The following is a 15,401-nucleotide window of genomic DNA, read 5'->3' as shown; positions in this document are numbered from 1 at the left end:
CAGAGTGGTTTACAGACGTTGGCTGAAAAGGATGAATTTCGATCCATGTATAGCCAGCTTAGGTCCCCACCTCACATGCATACATACACTATATTACTAAAAGTATTGGGACGCTTTGTGCACTGGTCGAAATCATTTGGTGGAGGGGGGATTATGGTGTGGGGTTGTTTTTCTTCAGGGGTTGGGCTTGGTCCCTTAGTTCCAGGGAAGGAAACTCTTAAGGCGTCAGCATACCAAGGCATTTTGGACAAATTCATGATCCCAACTTTGTGGGAACAGTCTAGGGATGGCCCCTTCCTGTTCCAACATGATTGGGCACCAGTGCACAAAGCAAGGTCCATAAAGACATGGATGAGTGAGTTTGGGGTGGAGGAACTTGACTGGCCTGCACAAAGCCCTGATCTCAACCTGATAGAACACCTTTGGGGTGAATTAGAGCAGAGACTGCAAGCCAGGCCTTCTTGTCCAACATCAGTGCCTGACCTCACAAATGCGCTTCTGGAAGAATAGTCAAATATTGCTATAGACATAATCCTTGTGGACAACCTTCCCAGAATAGTTGAAGCTGTTATAGCTGCAAATGGTGGGCCAACTCAATATTGAACCCTACGGTCTAAGACTGGAATGCCATTAAAGTTCATATGCGTGTGTCTCAATACTTTTGGTAGCATAGTGTACATACTAGGGCCAACTTAGACAGGAGCCAGTTAAGCTACCACCATATCATAAAGTATGGGAGGAAAACAGAGTACCCAAAGAGGCCCCATACAAACACAGGGAGAACATGCAAACTCCATGCAGATAGTGTGTCCTAACTAAATAAAACTGGGGACCACAGAACACCTGCTATGCCTGCCATCCTTGTTCAGGTATTACCTATAATAAGGTGACCATGTTCTGTCTCCCAGCTGTGCTTCTGTATTGTCTCAGGCTTCCAAAGTAGACAAGTTGCCCTTTCAATATACATTATGCAAATTATATATACAAACAAGAGTAACTAAAAATATACTCTCTGGCAGGGCAATAATAATACAAAATATCATATAAGTGCTCTTAAACGGAGTTCCAGCCACAAACATTTTTTTTTTTTAAGTCAGCAGCTACAAACACTGTAGCTGCTGACTTTTAATAAGGACACTTACCTGTCCAGGGAGCCCACGATGTAGGCCCCCCGAGGCCGCTCCGTCCATCGGATCGGGTGCAGGCGCCGCCATTGTAACTAAGGGCAACCGGTAGTGGAGCCTCCAGGCTTTACAGTCGGTGTCCTACTGCGCATGCGCGAGTTGTGCAGCGCTTTGTGAATGGCCAGCTTGTCTTTTGGGACACACATAGGTCCCAGAAGACCGTGGGGGAGAAGGAGGAGGGCTCGCCGCAGAAGAGGACATAACGCCCTGCGCCGCGGCCAAGATACACTATGTAAACAGGGAAGAAGGGAAAAAAAAATTAAAGATATACAAAAAATGATTTGTGGAGGGGTAGTCTTTAGTTTAAGACCACCTGGCAAAAGTGGGTGGAACTCTGCTCTAAGGTATAACTAAAGCCAAAACTCTTTGTTTAGTTTTGGATAAAATAAAGAGGGATGAGAAAACCTGTCAGTTTTTATTGCTGTCTGTGCCCCCATTAAGGAGATTCACCCTCTTTATTTGTCCTGTTTACCATTTTAATTGAAAGTGAAAGTAAAGAAAATCCCCAGAAAAGTAATAGAGGGGAAATCTTCCAATGGGGACACTAGTTGTGGTGGCCTGGGGGTCCCCAAGGAATTGCCCTAATTTGCAAAGATTTTCTTTCACTTCCTGTTTGGCCATGGGACAGGAAGTGAAGGGAAATCTCTGCAATGGGACAAAGATGGACAAAAGGGGTTATAACCCTCCTTTGCTCTATCCAAAATTTTTTAAAATTCCATCGTCCGTTTATAGATGATCTTACTCTACGCCATTCTCTCTCTTGCTGGGACCGTTTTAAATACTCTAGTCATCTGATATCTCCACATCTTCCTTTATCTGGGATTCTTAACAACCCTATATTCCCCGAACCATGGAGGATTCTGAAAATGTTATTTGGTGGCATAATAAAATTGTTAAACTTATACATGACCTCTTATCGTTAGAAGGGATCAAAAAAACAATCTTATCTTTCGAAACATTGGCATCTCCCTCTATCAGAATCATCATGCTTAATTCTAATTACAAATTTTATAAATACCCTTCTCTCTCCTTCTTCCTTAACATGTCTGACCTTAAGACCTTTTGAAAAAATATGCAAATTAAATCCACATTGCCCTGGCATTATTTACGCTTCACAAATTTCTTCCCAATCCATTAGTAAACCTGCCTACGCTTTTGCTTGGGAAATTGATCTAGGAGAATCTTTAGATGTCACCGAATGCAGTAAAATCTGGACCAATGTGGCTAAATGTTCCATTAATGCTCTAGCCCAAGAGAATGCATATAAAATACTCCTTCGCTGGTATATGACTCCAACAAACTAATCTCATATTTCCCCTTCAATCTCCCCTTTAGAGGGCATAATTCTTGAGGATCTTTATTACACATCTGGTGGGAATGCCCTATTGTCCAGAAACTACGGACACACATTTATGATATGATTAACAACATTTTTAACAAACCCATAAATCTAGACCCATGGGAATCCTTACTACATAAACCACATCTGAGTTTTAGTAAACCCGAGAGAAAATTGATCTCTTTTTTTTTTTTTTTTGGCCAGGCGAAAAAAACTATTGCTAAAGCCTTTAGAGAATTTTTGTATCAGCACAGACTGGTGCTGTGGATACATATAAGGTACTATGTGCCACGTCCCAGAATTGAATATTGGAAAAAGGAAATTGTGGGCTTGGACTTTGTAGGTACGATAACAAGTAATGTACAGTTAAAAACTAAAATTTATTAGACATAGAAAACATTATTGTTAAAAAAAACGAACAGATACAATATCTGTAAAAAATCAGTCCATAGAGATGCAGTTACAGTAGTACAGTCCATACATAGCTCAATGCAGTAATATATACAATACGAGAATGAGATACCAATCATTCCATCATAAAATTATTGTACTCCAGGAGAGAGCTATGTAATCGGTAGGTATTGATGTCTAAGGCTCAACATGTTACGCGCATAGCGCTTCTTCAGGAGCGTGGAACTGATTTACTAGATAAAATACAAAATATCAAATGAGTATAACAAATAATATAAGTCCGAAGAGTAAACAAAAATAATAATAACAATATGCAAATACATAGACATAAATATAAACACTGAGCCCGGGTTCACACCTATGCGAATTAGAGGTACGTTTCCGCACCTCTAATTCGCATAGCAGGAGAATGTGACTGGCTGCCTATGGAGCCGGTTCACATATCTCCGTGGCGGCTGCGGTGCGCACTGCACAAAAACGCTGTGTGCCTTTGGCTGCTTTTCAGGGCTGAATTCAGGTATAGAATCGGCCCTGATTCGTCCCTGAAACGGTGAACAGGGACGCACAGCGCTCCTGTGCGGTCCGCAGCGCATTATAGTGCGAACCCGGGCTGAACTGGAGGTGCTGAGATGGAAGCCCATAGGAGCCAGTCCTATTGAGGCAGGACCTAGACAGTATTCGCTCACTATGGGGACGTATGCAACAAAATAACAAGGTAGTATTTTGCATAAGCTCACATTGTTGTTAATCTTATATACATATCAGTATAGATACCAATGGGGTATTCCTGGGGGGACAGTTGGTAATAAGGGAAAGGAGGGGAGAGGGGAGGGAGGGGAGGGAAGAAAAGGGGGAAAAAAGGGGGAGGGGAAGAGGAGGAGAGGTAGAAAGGAAAAGAGGGCCCCCCCCAGAGGTCACAAAATCAAATACATTTCCTAGATGAGGTTGTAGTCCTGACATGGGTAAATAAGTTAATTAGAAAACTAAGGAGTTAATAATAAGATAAATAAATAAAAGACAAGCAAAAATTGATTCATAAAAACTAAAGCCTAGTGAACTACATCCCTGAATGTTAGAGAATTGAAGAAAAGAATTATGGGCACCATTTAATATAATAATTTAAATCTATCCTACTTGATAACCATTCTAACTTTTTACAAATCGGTTCTCCATGGCTTGACTTTACCAACACGCTTAATATTGATAATTCCTTACCTTCTCTCTAAAATTATACGGTTACATCCACCATTCCTATAAAACCCAGCATATCTTAAGCCACCTCTTCCTCTACTCTTCTTTATTTCTTCTCTTTTTCTTCCCTTTCTCCTTTTTTAATTTTTAATTTTTTGGTTGTTAACTATTCCCAATATTTTTAATTTCATATTCATTGATGTTATTCTATATAATATAACTGTATTACCTTGTTTATGTATTCTATCTAAGGCCCCTTTCATACGATCAGCCCGCTCAGATCTGCCTGTCCGTTTTTCAGGCGGATCAGAGCGGGCCACCCATTGACTTGTATGGGCAGGCGGATGTCAGTGGAGATGTGTCTGCTGAAACCCGCCTGCCATCCGATCCGACAAGTTTCGCTCAAAAGAGATGGATGGCAATATGCCATCGCCATCCGTCTGGCGATACGTTCGCCATCCATCTGGCGGATCGGATCGAATGGGATCTGATGAAAACATACATGCTGTCTGTTTTCATCCGATCTTTCTGTAGAAATCAGCGGGGCTCTGACAGGTCCCTCCCTGCACAGTGAGCAGAGACGGACACTGTCATCCGCCGGCTCAGCGGGGATCAACGGATCGATCTCCCGCTGAGCTAGTAGAGTCCGCTGAGTGGATCCGCCCTGTGTGAAAGGGTCCTTAATCTTCTTAATAAAAAAATATTGTAACCCCAAAATGAAAAAGAAAATGTGCCTATAGTTCTACTTTAACATAAACACCCAATATTCCAACATCCCTGATATTGAAATGTTCATAAATTATCCCATATATCCATCAGTGGTATCTTCATAAACTCTTGAATTATTCAGTGCAACAGTCAATATTCTTCCTTCCAATACATCACAAAGATTGTGCAAATCTTCAAATCATCAACCAATGTGTAAAAAGTGCACACCACTCCCTATAAGACACCACACTCACCAGAGGTTATTGCCTCTCATTTTACTGATATAGCATTCAGGAGAGGTTGGTCCATTAGTGGTCCAGGGGTGCCGTCCCCCTGACTTGCATGCGAGATGCATGCGGGGTGCTGGACTCATAAGTTTGTATGAGGTTTTTTTTTTTTTTCCCCAAGCACATAATTAGAGGCTGAGGCTCTAATTGGCTTGAAAAAGGTTGAGCTCCCACCCACTTGTGACAATAGTGAATCAATATTCGCTAATGTCTTCCGGCTTCTCCTCCCGGCCAATCAGGACAGGAGGTGGATTGGGTTGGCCAGGAGGAGAAGGCGATGAAGCCGCGGAGGGGCCGTGCCGTGGAGCGGTGAGTGCGGGGACCATGGAGCGGTGACTGTGGGGACCATGGAGCGGTGAGTGCCAGGACCGTGGAACGGTAAATGCCGGGACCGTGGAGCGGTGAGTGCCAGGACCATGGAGCGGTGAGTGCGGACCTGGGGGGGGGTTGTTTAGCACCAGCCACCACTGCTGTACATGCCAGGACTGCAGCACGAACGGTGTACTCTCCTCCTCTCTACGACGAATACACCCCCCAACAAAAACTATGACATCTACTATTTTGTATGGCCTCCATGATTTGTAAGGACAGCACCAAGTCTTCTAGGCATTGAATAAACAAGTTGGTGACATATTGCAACATCTATTTTTTTCCATTCTTCAAGAACGACCTCTTTTAGAGCCTGGATGCTGGATTGAGAGTGATGCTCAACTTGTCTCTATAGAATTCCCCATAGGTGTTGGATTGGGTTCAGATCAGGAGACATACTTGGCCACTGAAGCACTTCCACCCTGTTCTTCTTCAGAAATGCAACAGTGGCCTTAGAAGTGTGTTTTGGATCATTGTCATGTTGGTAAAGCGGACGACGACCAAGGGCATGGAGTGATGGTAACATCTTCTCTTTCAATATAGAGCAGTACATCTGTGAATTCATGATACCATCAATGAAATGCAGCTCCCCGACACCAGCAGCAATCATGGAGCCCCACAGAAGGACACTGCCATCACCAAGTTTCACTGTAGACACCATGTATTTTTCTTTGTACTCCTCAACTTTACAACACCATACAGTTTTGAAGCCATCAGTTCCAAAAACATTTATTTTGGTCTCATCACTCCAGAGTACAGAGTCCCAGTAGTCGTCTTCTTTTTCAGCATAGGCCCTGGCAAATTTGGCTTTCTATTTTTCTAGCTAACTGCAGTGAACTTGCATGGTGATTTTCTTCAACTCTTCTCATCAGAAGACGCTCCTGTTGAGGTGCTAACCTTTGTGGATGGCCTGGACATCTCTGTGAGATCGTTGCAGTTCCATCTTTGTTAAATTTTTGTATACCTTATAAAGTATTCTGACTTATAATTAAAGCTTTGCTGATCTTCTTGTAGCCTTCACTCTTCTTGAGTAAAGAAATGATTTTCTTTCTCAGGCCTTGTGACATTTCTCTTCCATGCGGTGTCATTGCTGACAGCATGAAATGGGAAGGGTGTTTCTTTGTTAAGTGACGCCTTTTTATAAACAGCTGTCTGCTGGACATCTGTTTAATGAATAATTAGACTCACCTGTAGTTGAATTCTTGTTTTTTCTCATTATCATCCCTTACTCCATGAGGCAAAATCTTGCATGGAGCTCCAGATTGAGGGGTTATTTTGTTTTTCTTCCATTTGCGAAAAAGCGCTCCAACAGTTGTCTCCTTCTCACCAAGCATCTTGCTGATGGTCTTGTAGCCCATTCCAGCCTTGTGCAGATCTACAGTCTTGTCCCTGAGGTCCTTTGACAGCTCTTTGATCTTACTCATGATGGTGAGGTTTGAATAGAAGAAAGATTCTGTGGACAGGTGTCTTTTATACACATAACGAGTTGTCATTAGGAGCAGCTACCTAAATTGACAGGACTAATCTGTTTACCACATGAGCACGTACTGTAGCCAGTCTGTGGTAGCCAAAATTGTTGGTTGGTAGGGGATCAAATACTTATTTTAATCACTGAACTGCAATTCAATTTATAATATTTGTATCATGTGTTTTTTCTGGATTTTTGGTTGATATTCTGTCTCTATAATTACATCTATGATAACAATTATAGACCCTTCATTTCTTTGTAAGTGGGCAAACTTACATAATATGCAGGGGATAATTTTTTATTTTGTTTTTTTTTTGTTTTGTTTTGTATTGAAATATTGAAAGCAAGATAATTAATGGTAGACAATCCAAGAAAGCACTGCTGCACACTTCCTTGGGTGAAATGCGTTAGTCCAAGAGAAAACTACAGTGAATGATATGACAGCTAGCAAATTTTTACAATACATCTTTATTGTGGTGACATATCCAGAGTGCAGACTGTCAGTTTTTGAAGATAATTATTGACTACATACAACGGCTGTACTGGTTCTTTTCAACCCTATTTAGTATGATTCAATTACACATATAAAATCTGTTAAAGGCATTGAGGTTTTGTCTGAATGTACCACTTACTTATAAAGTTAAGCCTTTACTAGCCTTGATGTGTACTGAACACTATAAGACTTTGCACGTTGCAGTTTATTTACTGAAGTTTCTTGTCTGAAAGTCTCTGGCTAGTCAACAGAAAGTAGATACAGAACATTTGTTGGTGTAGAATAATCCAATGGTTTGAAAGAATAAAACATAAAGCCTTTTATGTTGTTCGTTGAGCCCTGTCACATGTAGCAAAACAATTATTTGCCAATGTTTGGAAAGTGATTAATATGAGCACATAGGAATTCTTTGTTTTGTCAGCCATTTCATTAAGATGTATGAGTTATTTAAAGTACTGTGAATGTAAATCCTAACTGAAAAGTTTGCCTAAGCACTATGCATCATAAAAATGTATTTTAAATAAATAACTTGGCTTTTCTTTTTTTATTTCTGCATCTTATTGCTGCCTCTTTGAAGCCACTTACTGTGTATAGATGCATGTACACCAGTGATGGCTGCACAGACTCCACTGATGGTGACAACAGTGGACCTTGCCAGTGTAATGTTTTTGAAAGCACACTTGTATTTTCTATCAAAGGCCCAAGTGACAGGGTGACAACATAGAAGTACCACTGGGAGACAGGGACAGACAGCTGTCACCCTGAAAAACCTGAACAAAGACCTTCATGGCAAGATCACCAGGTCATTTTTTGATTAAAGCACTTGTTAACCCCCCCCCCCCCCCCCCCAACGTGGTCACCCTACCTATCTTATATATCTTAAGCTGCAATGCAGCCATGGATTTCTCCATCCACACTAAACAGCATGGACGGGCGCATCTCCCATTGTGCCTTTTGTATCCTAACAGCTGGTGCCGGCTGTCAAAACACCCAAACAGTTCCTGCACCTGTTACCATGAGGTAACAATTTTCTACTCATCTCCTTTGATCTTTCTAGTGAAAAATGTTGGGCAGAGTAGTGCCACCAGAGCCGCCCCACTGATCAAATTGCAGACGGCGCTTTAGGAACCACCTGAAATGTGCTCAGTGTGTGACCAGCTTTAAGGCTCGTACACATGATGAGAATATGGGACGAATTATAGTCGGGTTTTTTTTTTTTGCATGCTGGTCTCATATCGAAAATGAAGAGGTTACTCAACTTACAGAAATTCTTGTATGACAGAATACAACTTTGGAAGTAATGTAATGTCTTGTATCGTTTTATTTCCGAACATGCGTTGTCTTGCTCTTCTGATTTTTTTTTTTCGTACGAAAAATGGACTGATTCAGCAAAAACTATATGATCTCGTATTGTACTAGAAAAATTTTCATGTTTGTCTCTTCGGATAATTTTGGATGAACTGCCGTGACCGACTCTCGAAAGCTGTGTATTAGCAATCAGATTATTGTACAATCGCTTTAGTTTCAAAATCGTGGAGTTCAGCTGCCATAAACATTATCTTATCTCCTTATCCCAACACACAGAATAATTTACAGTTAGATGATCTGTGTGTGTGAATCACCATTCCAAGCAGCTCAAAGAAGCTCCTTAGTCCTGTGGTGTAGCCGGGTGCTGAAGCCTAGGAGCCCGCTCCATACTATATGTAAACCAGAAGAATCAGACAGAGTGCCGATAACATGTAAAAAAGTCAATTTAGTTTTAATGAGCATACAGCACACACTGAATGACCTCTAATCTGAGGCCACCACCTAACACGTTTCACCCATTCTAAGGCTTAATCACATTCAGCACAATGTGACAGTGTCCATGTAATGGGCTCCCCACAGTAATCCCCTGATACATTACTTAGCTCACCAGCATTCCCTCACTGTCTCAGCCAGCAAAAAAAATGAGTTCTTCCAGGTATAAGGGAGTACACCCAGAGACAATATCTCTTCAAATGAGCTACAGAAGCTCCATTAAACTAACAGCTCTGCATTAATGGGAACATCAGATAAATATTAGGGAACAGAGATGGACCTTTCATACACTCTAAAGTGTTTCCACCTTATTTGCTGCACACTGATGTGATTTTCAAGGAACAAAAAGGGATTTTCTATATAAAGAATATTCTTTTATAAACTAAATTACTGAGAACTAATGCAATATGGAATTAAGATGGAGTTTTTATACTGTACAGTCCATACAGAGTATCTGCACACCCTTTCAATTGTGTCTATATTTTACTGTTAAGAGTAACTTCACCCCCTATGTGTGTGTGTGTGTTTTTTTTTAAAACCCCTCTTATCTTTTTTGTTTTGTTGCCCACAATAAACATACTCACATGCCTAGTGAATCCAGCATTATGCTGCTATGATCCACAATCCCGCTGCCGCATGCCACGTCCTGTTCAATCATCTTTTTTTGTTTACATCATCTGGATGTGATCATCTGATCACACGCTATGGCACACACCCTGTAGCTTACTCAGAAGCCTCCTGAATGTGCAATGTAAGTATCCCAGGAGGCTTCCGGTAACTGGGAGATGCCATTCTCACCTAGGCAAGAAAAACAGAAATGCAGTGTAGCATAAATTTGAAAAAAAAAATTACCAAAGAAAAAATAATAATTCTGTGACTGGGTAAAAGGCAGAGGGAAGGAGTTAACGTATGCAAAAAACTAAAAAAGATTTAAGATGGTGTTTTTTTTTTTAACACAAACTTATAGTTAAAATTGTAACGTTTTGTTTTACATTAACAAAATTACGCAAAAAAAAACAGTTTCATATCAGATAAAAAAATTCTGTTTTTTTTTCCGAATACATATGTTTATAATCCAACATTATACATATTATCAACATATCCAGTTATTTCTTTTCGCAAGCTTGACGCATTTCCTGGAATTAATGAGTGTATACCATAGGAACTCACTGCTATAGATATATATGAATATGCAATTTGATTGTCATAAATATGTTGTAATTCCATGTATTTTTACATCTAGAAAATAGTTATACATCCCGCTATTAAGCTCCTGCTAAAGTGAATTAATTCCAGGAAACGCGTCGAGCTTGCAGAAAGAAAAAAACTGAATGTGTTGATCTGATTATGTGTAATGTCCAATTATAAACATATGTATTCCAATTAGAATTTTTTTGTGAAAACAGGTCTAATTTTCATGTAAAACCAGGATTTTTTATCTAATATGAAACCATTTTTTATGAGTAATTTTTTAATGTACAATAACTTTTACAATTTTAACTATAAATTTGTGTTATGCCTTTAAAATCCCTCCATGTTCAATCCCTTTTTCATTTTCTGAATCCAAATAGGGATGTGGCACCTTAAAGCCTGGTACACAATAATAGTTGAACCCAGCGGGTTGAACGAAAAAAAAAACGACAGCTTCAGTCGGAGCTGCTGTACTAACCATCCAACGTTAGTGCAGCGATCCCCCCATCCCCCCCCCCCCCCCCCCCCGGCGGAAGATCCTGATCAGCGCTCTCAGCCATTGGATCGGCTGACATACACACAGGTCGAATGTCGGATGGTTTTTATTGAACCAGCTGATGTCTCCCAACATTTGGCCCGTGTGTACAGGGCTTTAGGCCAATCCGATCATTTTCTTAGAGTATGCAAAGTAGGTGAACAGGATGAAGGTCCACTGATTTTGCTAATGTCCACCCAATACTATGTAATCACTGCACATACTTTCTGCATATGAGCGCATACTAACAATGCATGTAACTATTTTATTAATATAAATTTAAAAATATTTAATTCATATCTATTTCTCGTTAAGGGATGATCTTGGCTGGACCCCTCTACACTGTGCAGCTTCAAATGGTCACTCAGCCACAGTAAAACTTTTGATTCAACGGGGAGCTTCTCTTCATATCCAAGATGCCTCAGGCTGTACCCCTCTCCACCACGCCGCATGGAGTGGCCATACCAACCTGACTGAAGTACTTCTTAACCGCGGGGCCCATGCCACAGCCCTTACAAAGGGAGGCCTCACAGCTCTGCACTTATCTGCTGCCAATGGGCACACACTCATCACCCAGCTATTGCTAAAACAAAACCTGGACCCGTGTATAGGTGATAACAACCAATGGAGTCCTTTGCACTGGGCCACAGTAAATAATCATGTCCATATCATGGAGCTGCTTGGTGACTATGGGGTCCCTCTAGCACTAGAAGCTGCTGGGAATCTGACCTCACTACATATCGCTGCAGAGACAGGAAAACTAGAAGCTTTGGACTACCTGCTGGAAAAGGGAATTGATGTAAATATTCAAGACCAGCTAGGCCGGACTGCTCTGGCTGTGGCAGCCAATAATGGTAATTTGGAGGTGAGTAAACGAAGCAATAGAGCTAGACAGATTATGGCAAGGAACTCTCATTTCTGTAACTAGGACGACTGAATTTCCCCACACAAAGGACAAGATGTACTTAATTACAGTACACAAGGAAAGAAAGACGGGCAATTAGTCCTGGCAGACACTGGTCTCTTGTAAAGAAGCCTTTGATCTGGACAAAGGAGAATAAATGCACGTGCAGGAACATATACTAGCTTGTTGTTAGACAACATAGAAGATTAGAGAGGCATGTGAAATACAGTTTATCCTCTTCATTTATTTGTATTTTTGAATAGGGAAAGAAAGTTTGAAATGTAGTCAGATTTATTGCTGTCTCTCTGCCTTCCCCGCAGTCTAGTGACAATGAAATATAATCAAATGAAATACTTGATGATGATAACATTTTATGCAGAATTTGCCAATAGCTTATTTACATTTGGGTTACTCTCAAAATCTATGTCTGGGAAATAGACAAAAGCAACGTTTTTTTTTTATATACAGTGTGTGTGTGTGTGTGTGTGTGTGTATATATATATATATATATACAGCATATATATATATATATATATATATATATATACACACACACACACACACACACACACACACACACACACACTATATTGCCAAAGCTATTGGGGCGTCTGCCTTTATACGCACATGAACTTTATTTGGCATCCCAGTCTTAGTCCATAGGGTTCAATATTGAGTTGGCCCACCCTTTACAGCTATAACAGCTTCAACTCTTCTGGGAAGGCTCCACAAGGTTTAGAAGTGTGTCTATGGGAATGTTTGACCATTCTTCCAGAAGCACATTTCTGAGGTAAGGCACTGATGCTGGACAAGAAGGCCTGTCTTGCAGTCTCCGCTCTAATTCATCCCAAAGGTGTTCTATCCGGTTGAGGTCAGGACTCTAGTTCCTCCACCTCAACCTTGCTCATCCACACTAGGTCCATAAAGACATGGATGAGCGAGTTTGGGGTGGAGGAAGTTGGCTGGACTGGACTTGACCTCAATCTGATAGAATCCTTTTTGATGAATTAAAGCAGAGACTGTGAGCCAGGCCCGCTCGTTCAACGTTAGTGCCTGACCCCACAAATACTCTTCTGGAAGAATGGTCAACCATTCACACAGACACACTCCTAAACCTTGTGTAGAGCCTTCTCAGAAGAGTTGAAGCTGTTATAGCTGCAAAGGGCCAACTCAATATTAAAAACTACGGACTAAGACTAGGATGCCATTAAAGTTCTTAAAGTTCATGTGCATGTAAGGCAGGCGTCCCAATACTTTTAGCAATATTGGGTGCATATATATATATATATATATATATATATATATATATATATATATATATATATACACACACACACACAAAAACAATTACAGCAGTAGGTAAACATTGATACAAGGAATCTAAGGTGGCACCTTATAAATGACTGGCTTGATGATGTCACACTGCTTCGCCCAGCTGACACATTGCGTCCTTCTGGACTTTTTCAAAGGTCATTCACAAGGTGTAATCTTGGATTCCTTGTATCAGTGTTTACTTATTGCTGCTAGTTTTACACTATGGGGTTTAGTTCTGATTTTTGGATTGCCGTGGACCGGACATTTGTTTAACCAAGGAGTGGATGTGAGCAGATCTTGCTGTGAAGTATCCGTAAATAAAAATTAATTGTATTTAAGCATTATTTGACCTCCTGTTTATACAAATAGTGGAGTCCATCCCATAAGGTGAGCGTATGCCCTCAATATTGCAGTGGTGGTATTGCGCACATTGCACTGAAGAATTTTTTTGCTACGGTTATTTACAACAACTAAATGATCAAGTAAATAATACATTAGACCTCTTTCACACTGAGCCGCCCCGGGCGCTGGCGGTAAAGCGGCACTATTTTTAGCGTCGCTTTATCGTCGTTTTAGTGGCGCTATTCGGCTGCTAGCGGCCGAAAAAGGGCTCAATTTGACCGCAAAATGCTGCTGCAGCGGCGCTTTGCCGGCGGTATGGCGGCGCTGCCCCATTGTTTTAAATGGGCAGGAGAGGTGTATTCACCAAATCTCAAAACGAGGCTCAGTCCTTAACCGCTTCAGCCCTGGAAGATTTTACCCCTTTCTTGACCAGAGCACTTTTTGCGCTTCGGCACTGCGTCGCTTTAACTGACAATTGCCTGGTCCTGCCATGCTGTACCCAAAGAAAATTGACGTCCTTTTTTTCCCACAAATAGAGCTTTCTTTTGGTGGTATTTGATCGCCTCTGCGGTTTTTATTTTTTGCGCTATAAACAAACAAAGAGCGCCAATTTTGAAAAAAAAACAATATTTTGTACTTTTTGCTACAATAAATATCCCCATTTCGCAATAAGCGTATATTGATTGGTTTGCGCAAAAGTTATAGCATCCACAAAATAGGACATATTTTTATAGCATTTTTATTATTTATTTTTTTTACTAGTAATGGCAGTGATCTGCGATTTTTATCATGACTATGACATTATAGCGGACCCATCGGACAATTTTGACACATTTTTGGGACCATTGGCATTAATACAGAGATCAGTGCTATAAAAATGCATTGATTACTGTAAAAATGTCACTGGCAGTGAAGGGGTTAACACTAGGGGGTGATCAAGGGGCTAATGTGTGTTCTAACTGAAGGGGGGAGGGGACTGACTAGGGGAGATGACAGATCGCTGTTCATACTCTGTTTACACACAGAGATCCTGGTTCTCGCCGTGTTACGAGCAATCGCGGGAGCCTGGCGGTCATCGAGCCCCCCGGGCACTCGCATTGGCTCCGGGGGTGAGCAGCGGGTGGTGCATGCGCGCCCCTAGTGGCCACCTTAGGAACCGACGTAACATAGCGGCGATTCGCCTACCTGTGCCATTCTGCCACAGTACAACTGCGGCGGCTGGTCGGCTGGTCGGCAAACAGTTGGGTGGTTAAGCGTCATTCACACTTGTGCAACTTGTCATGCAAGTTTGGATATCAAAGTCGCGTGACAAGTCGTTCCCCGTGTTTTCCAATGATAACCATTTCTATATGCGTGACTTACAGTTGCAAAAAGTTCAAAGTAGTTCATGCACTACTTTGGTCCGACTTTCATGCAACTTGAGGGCCATAGACTTCAATGTTAACCCTCAAAAGTTGTGCAACAATTGTCCATTATCACTGGTCAAAGGCAAAGTCGTATCCAAGTTGCACCCATCCAAAGTTGCATCAAAGATGCACTCCAAAGTCGGAGAAAATGAGTGTGAATGGAGCCTTACTTGTTTTAAACTTTATTTTTTTTACATATCTTCAGTTACTTCCTGGTTTCTTGCCTAGGCAAATTGTGTCATACATCTTAGGAGTCTTCAGGAGGGGAGGAGGGTTTTTCTCAGCTAAGCACACTCTTCTGCGTGCATGCTTGAGCTAAGGGCAGATGGATGCCAGAAAATAAATGCTACATGAATCATTTGCCCTTACTCAAAATGGATATGGCCAGAAATGCTAGGGGGTGTTTTGAAAATTGATTTCTCTACAAAATAAAGCATGGGGACATTAATGGATGGGGGA

General features: G+C 41.2%; 1 protein-coding gene across 1 annotated transcript in view; it reads left to right on the top strand.

Moving 5' to 3' along the window:
* ANKRD65 (ankyrin repeat domain 65) overlaps positions 1 to 15,401 on the top strand; it is a 36,569-nt gene that overhangs the window by 20,147 nt on the left and 1,021 nt on the right. The window contains exon 3 of the mRNA XM_073602886.1: positions 11,292 to 11,841. Coding sequence (XP_073458987.1) covers positions 11,292 to 11,841 — 550 coding nt within the window. The remainder of the gene's footprint in view (positions 1 to 11,291; positions 11,842 to 15,401) is intronic.

The sequence above is a fragment of the Aquarana catesbeiana genome, linkage group LG10, assembly GCF_042186555.1.
Source record: "Aquarana catesbeiana isolate 2022-GZ linkage group LG10, ASM4218655v1, whole genome shotgun sequence".
NCBI classification, from domain to species: Eukaryota; Metazoa; Chordata; class Amphibia; order Anura; family Ranidae; genus Aquarana; species Aquarana catesbeiana.
Note: the sequence above shows the minus strand (reverse complement) of the source record. Positions and strands in the feature narration are given on the sequence as shown.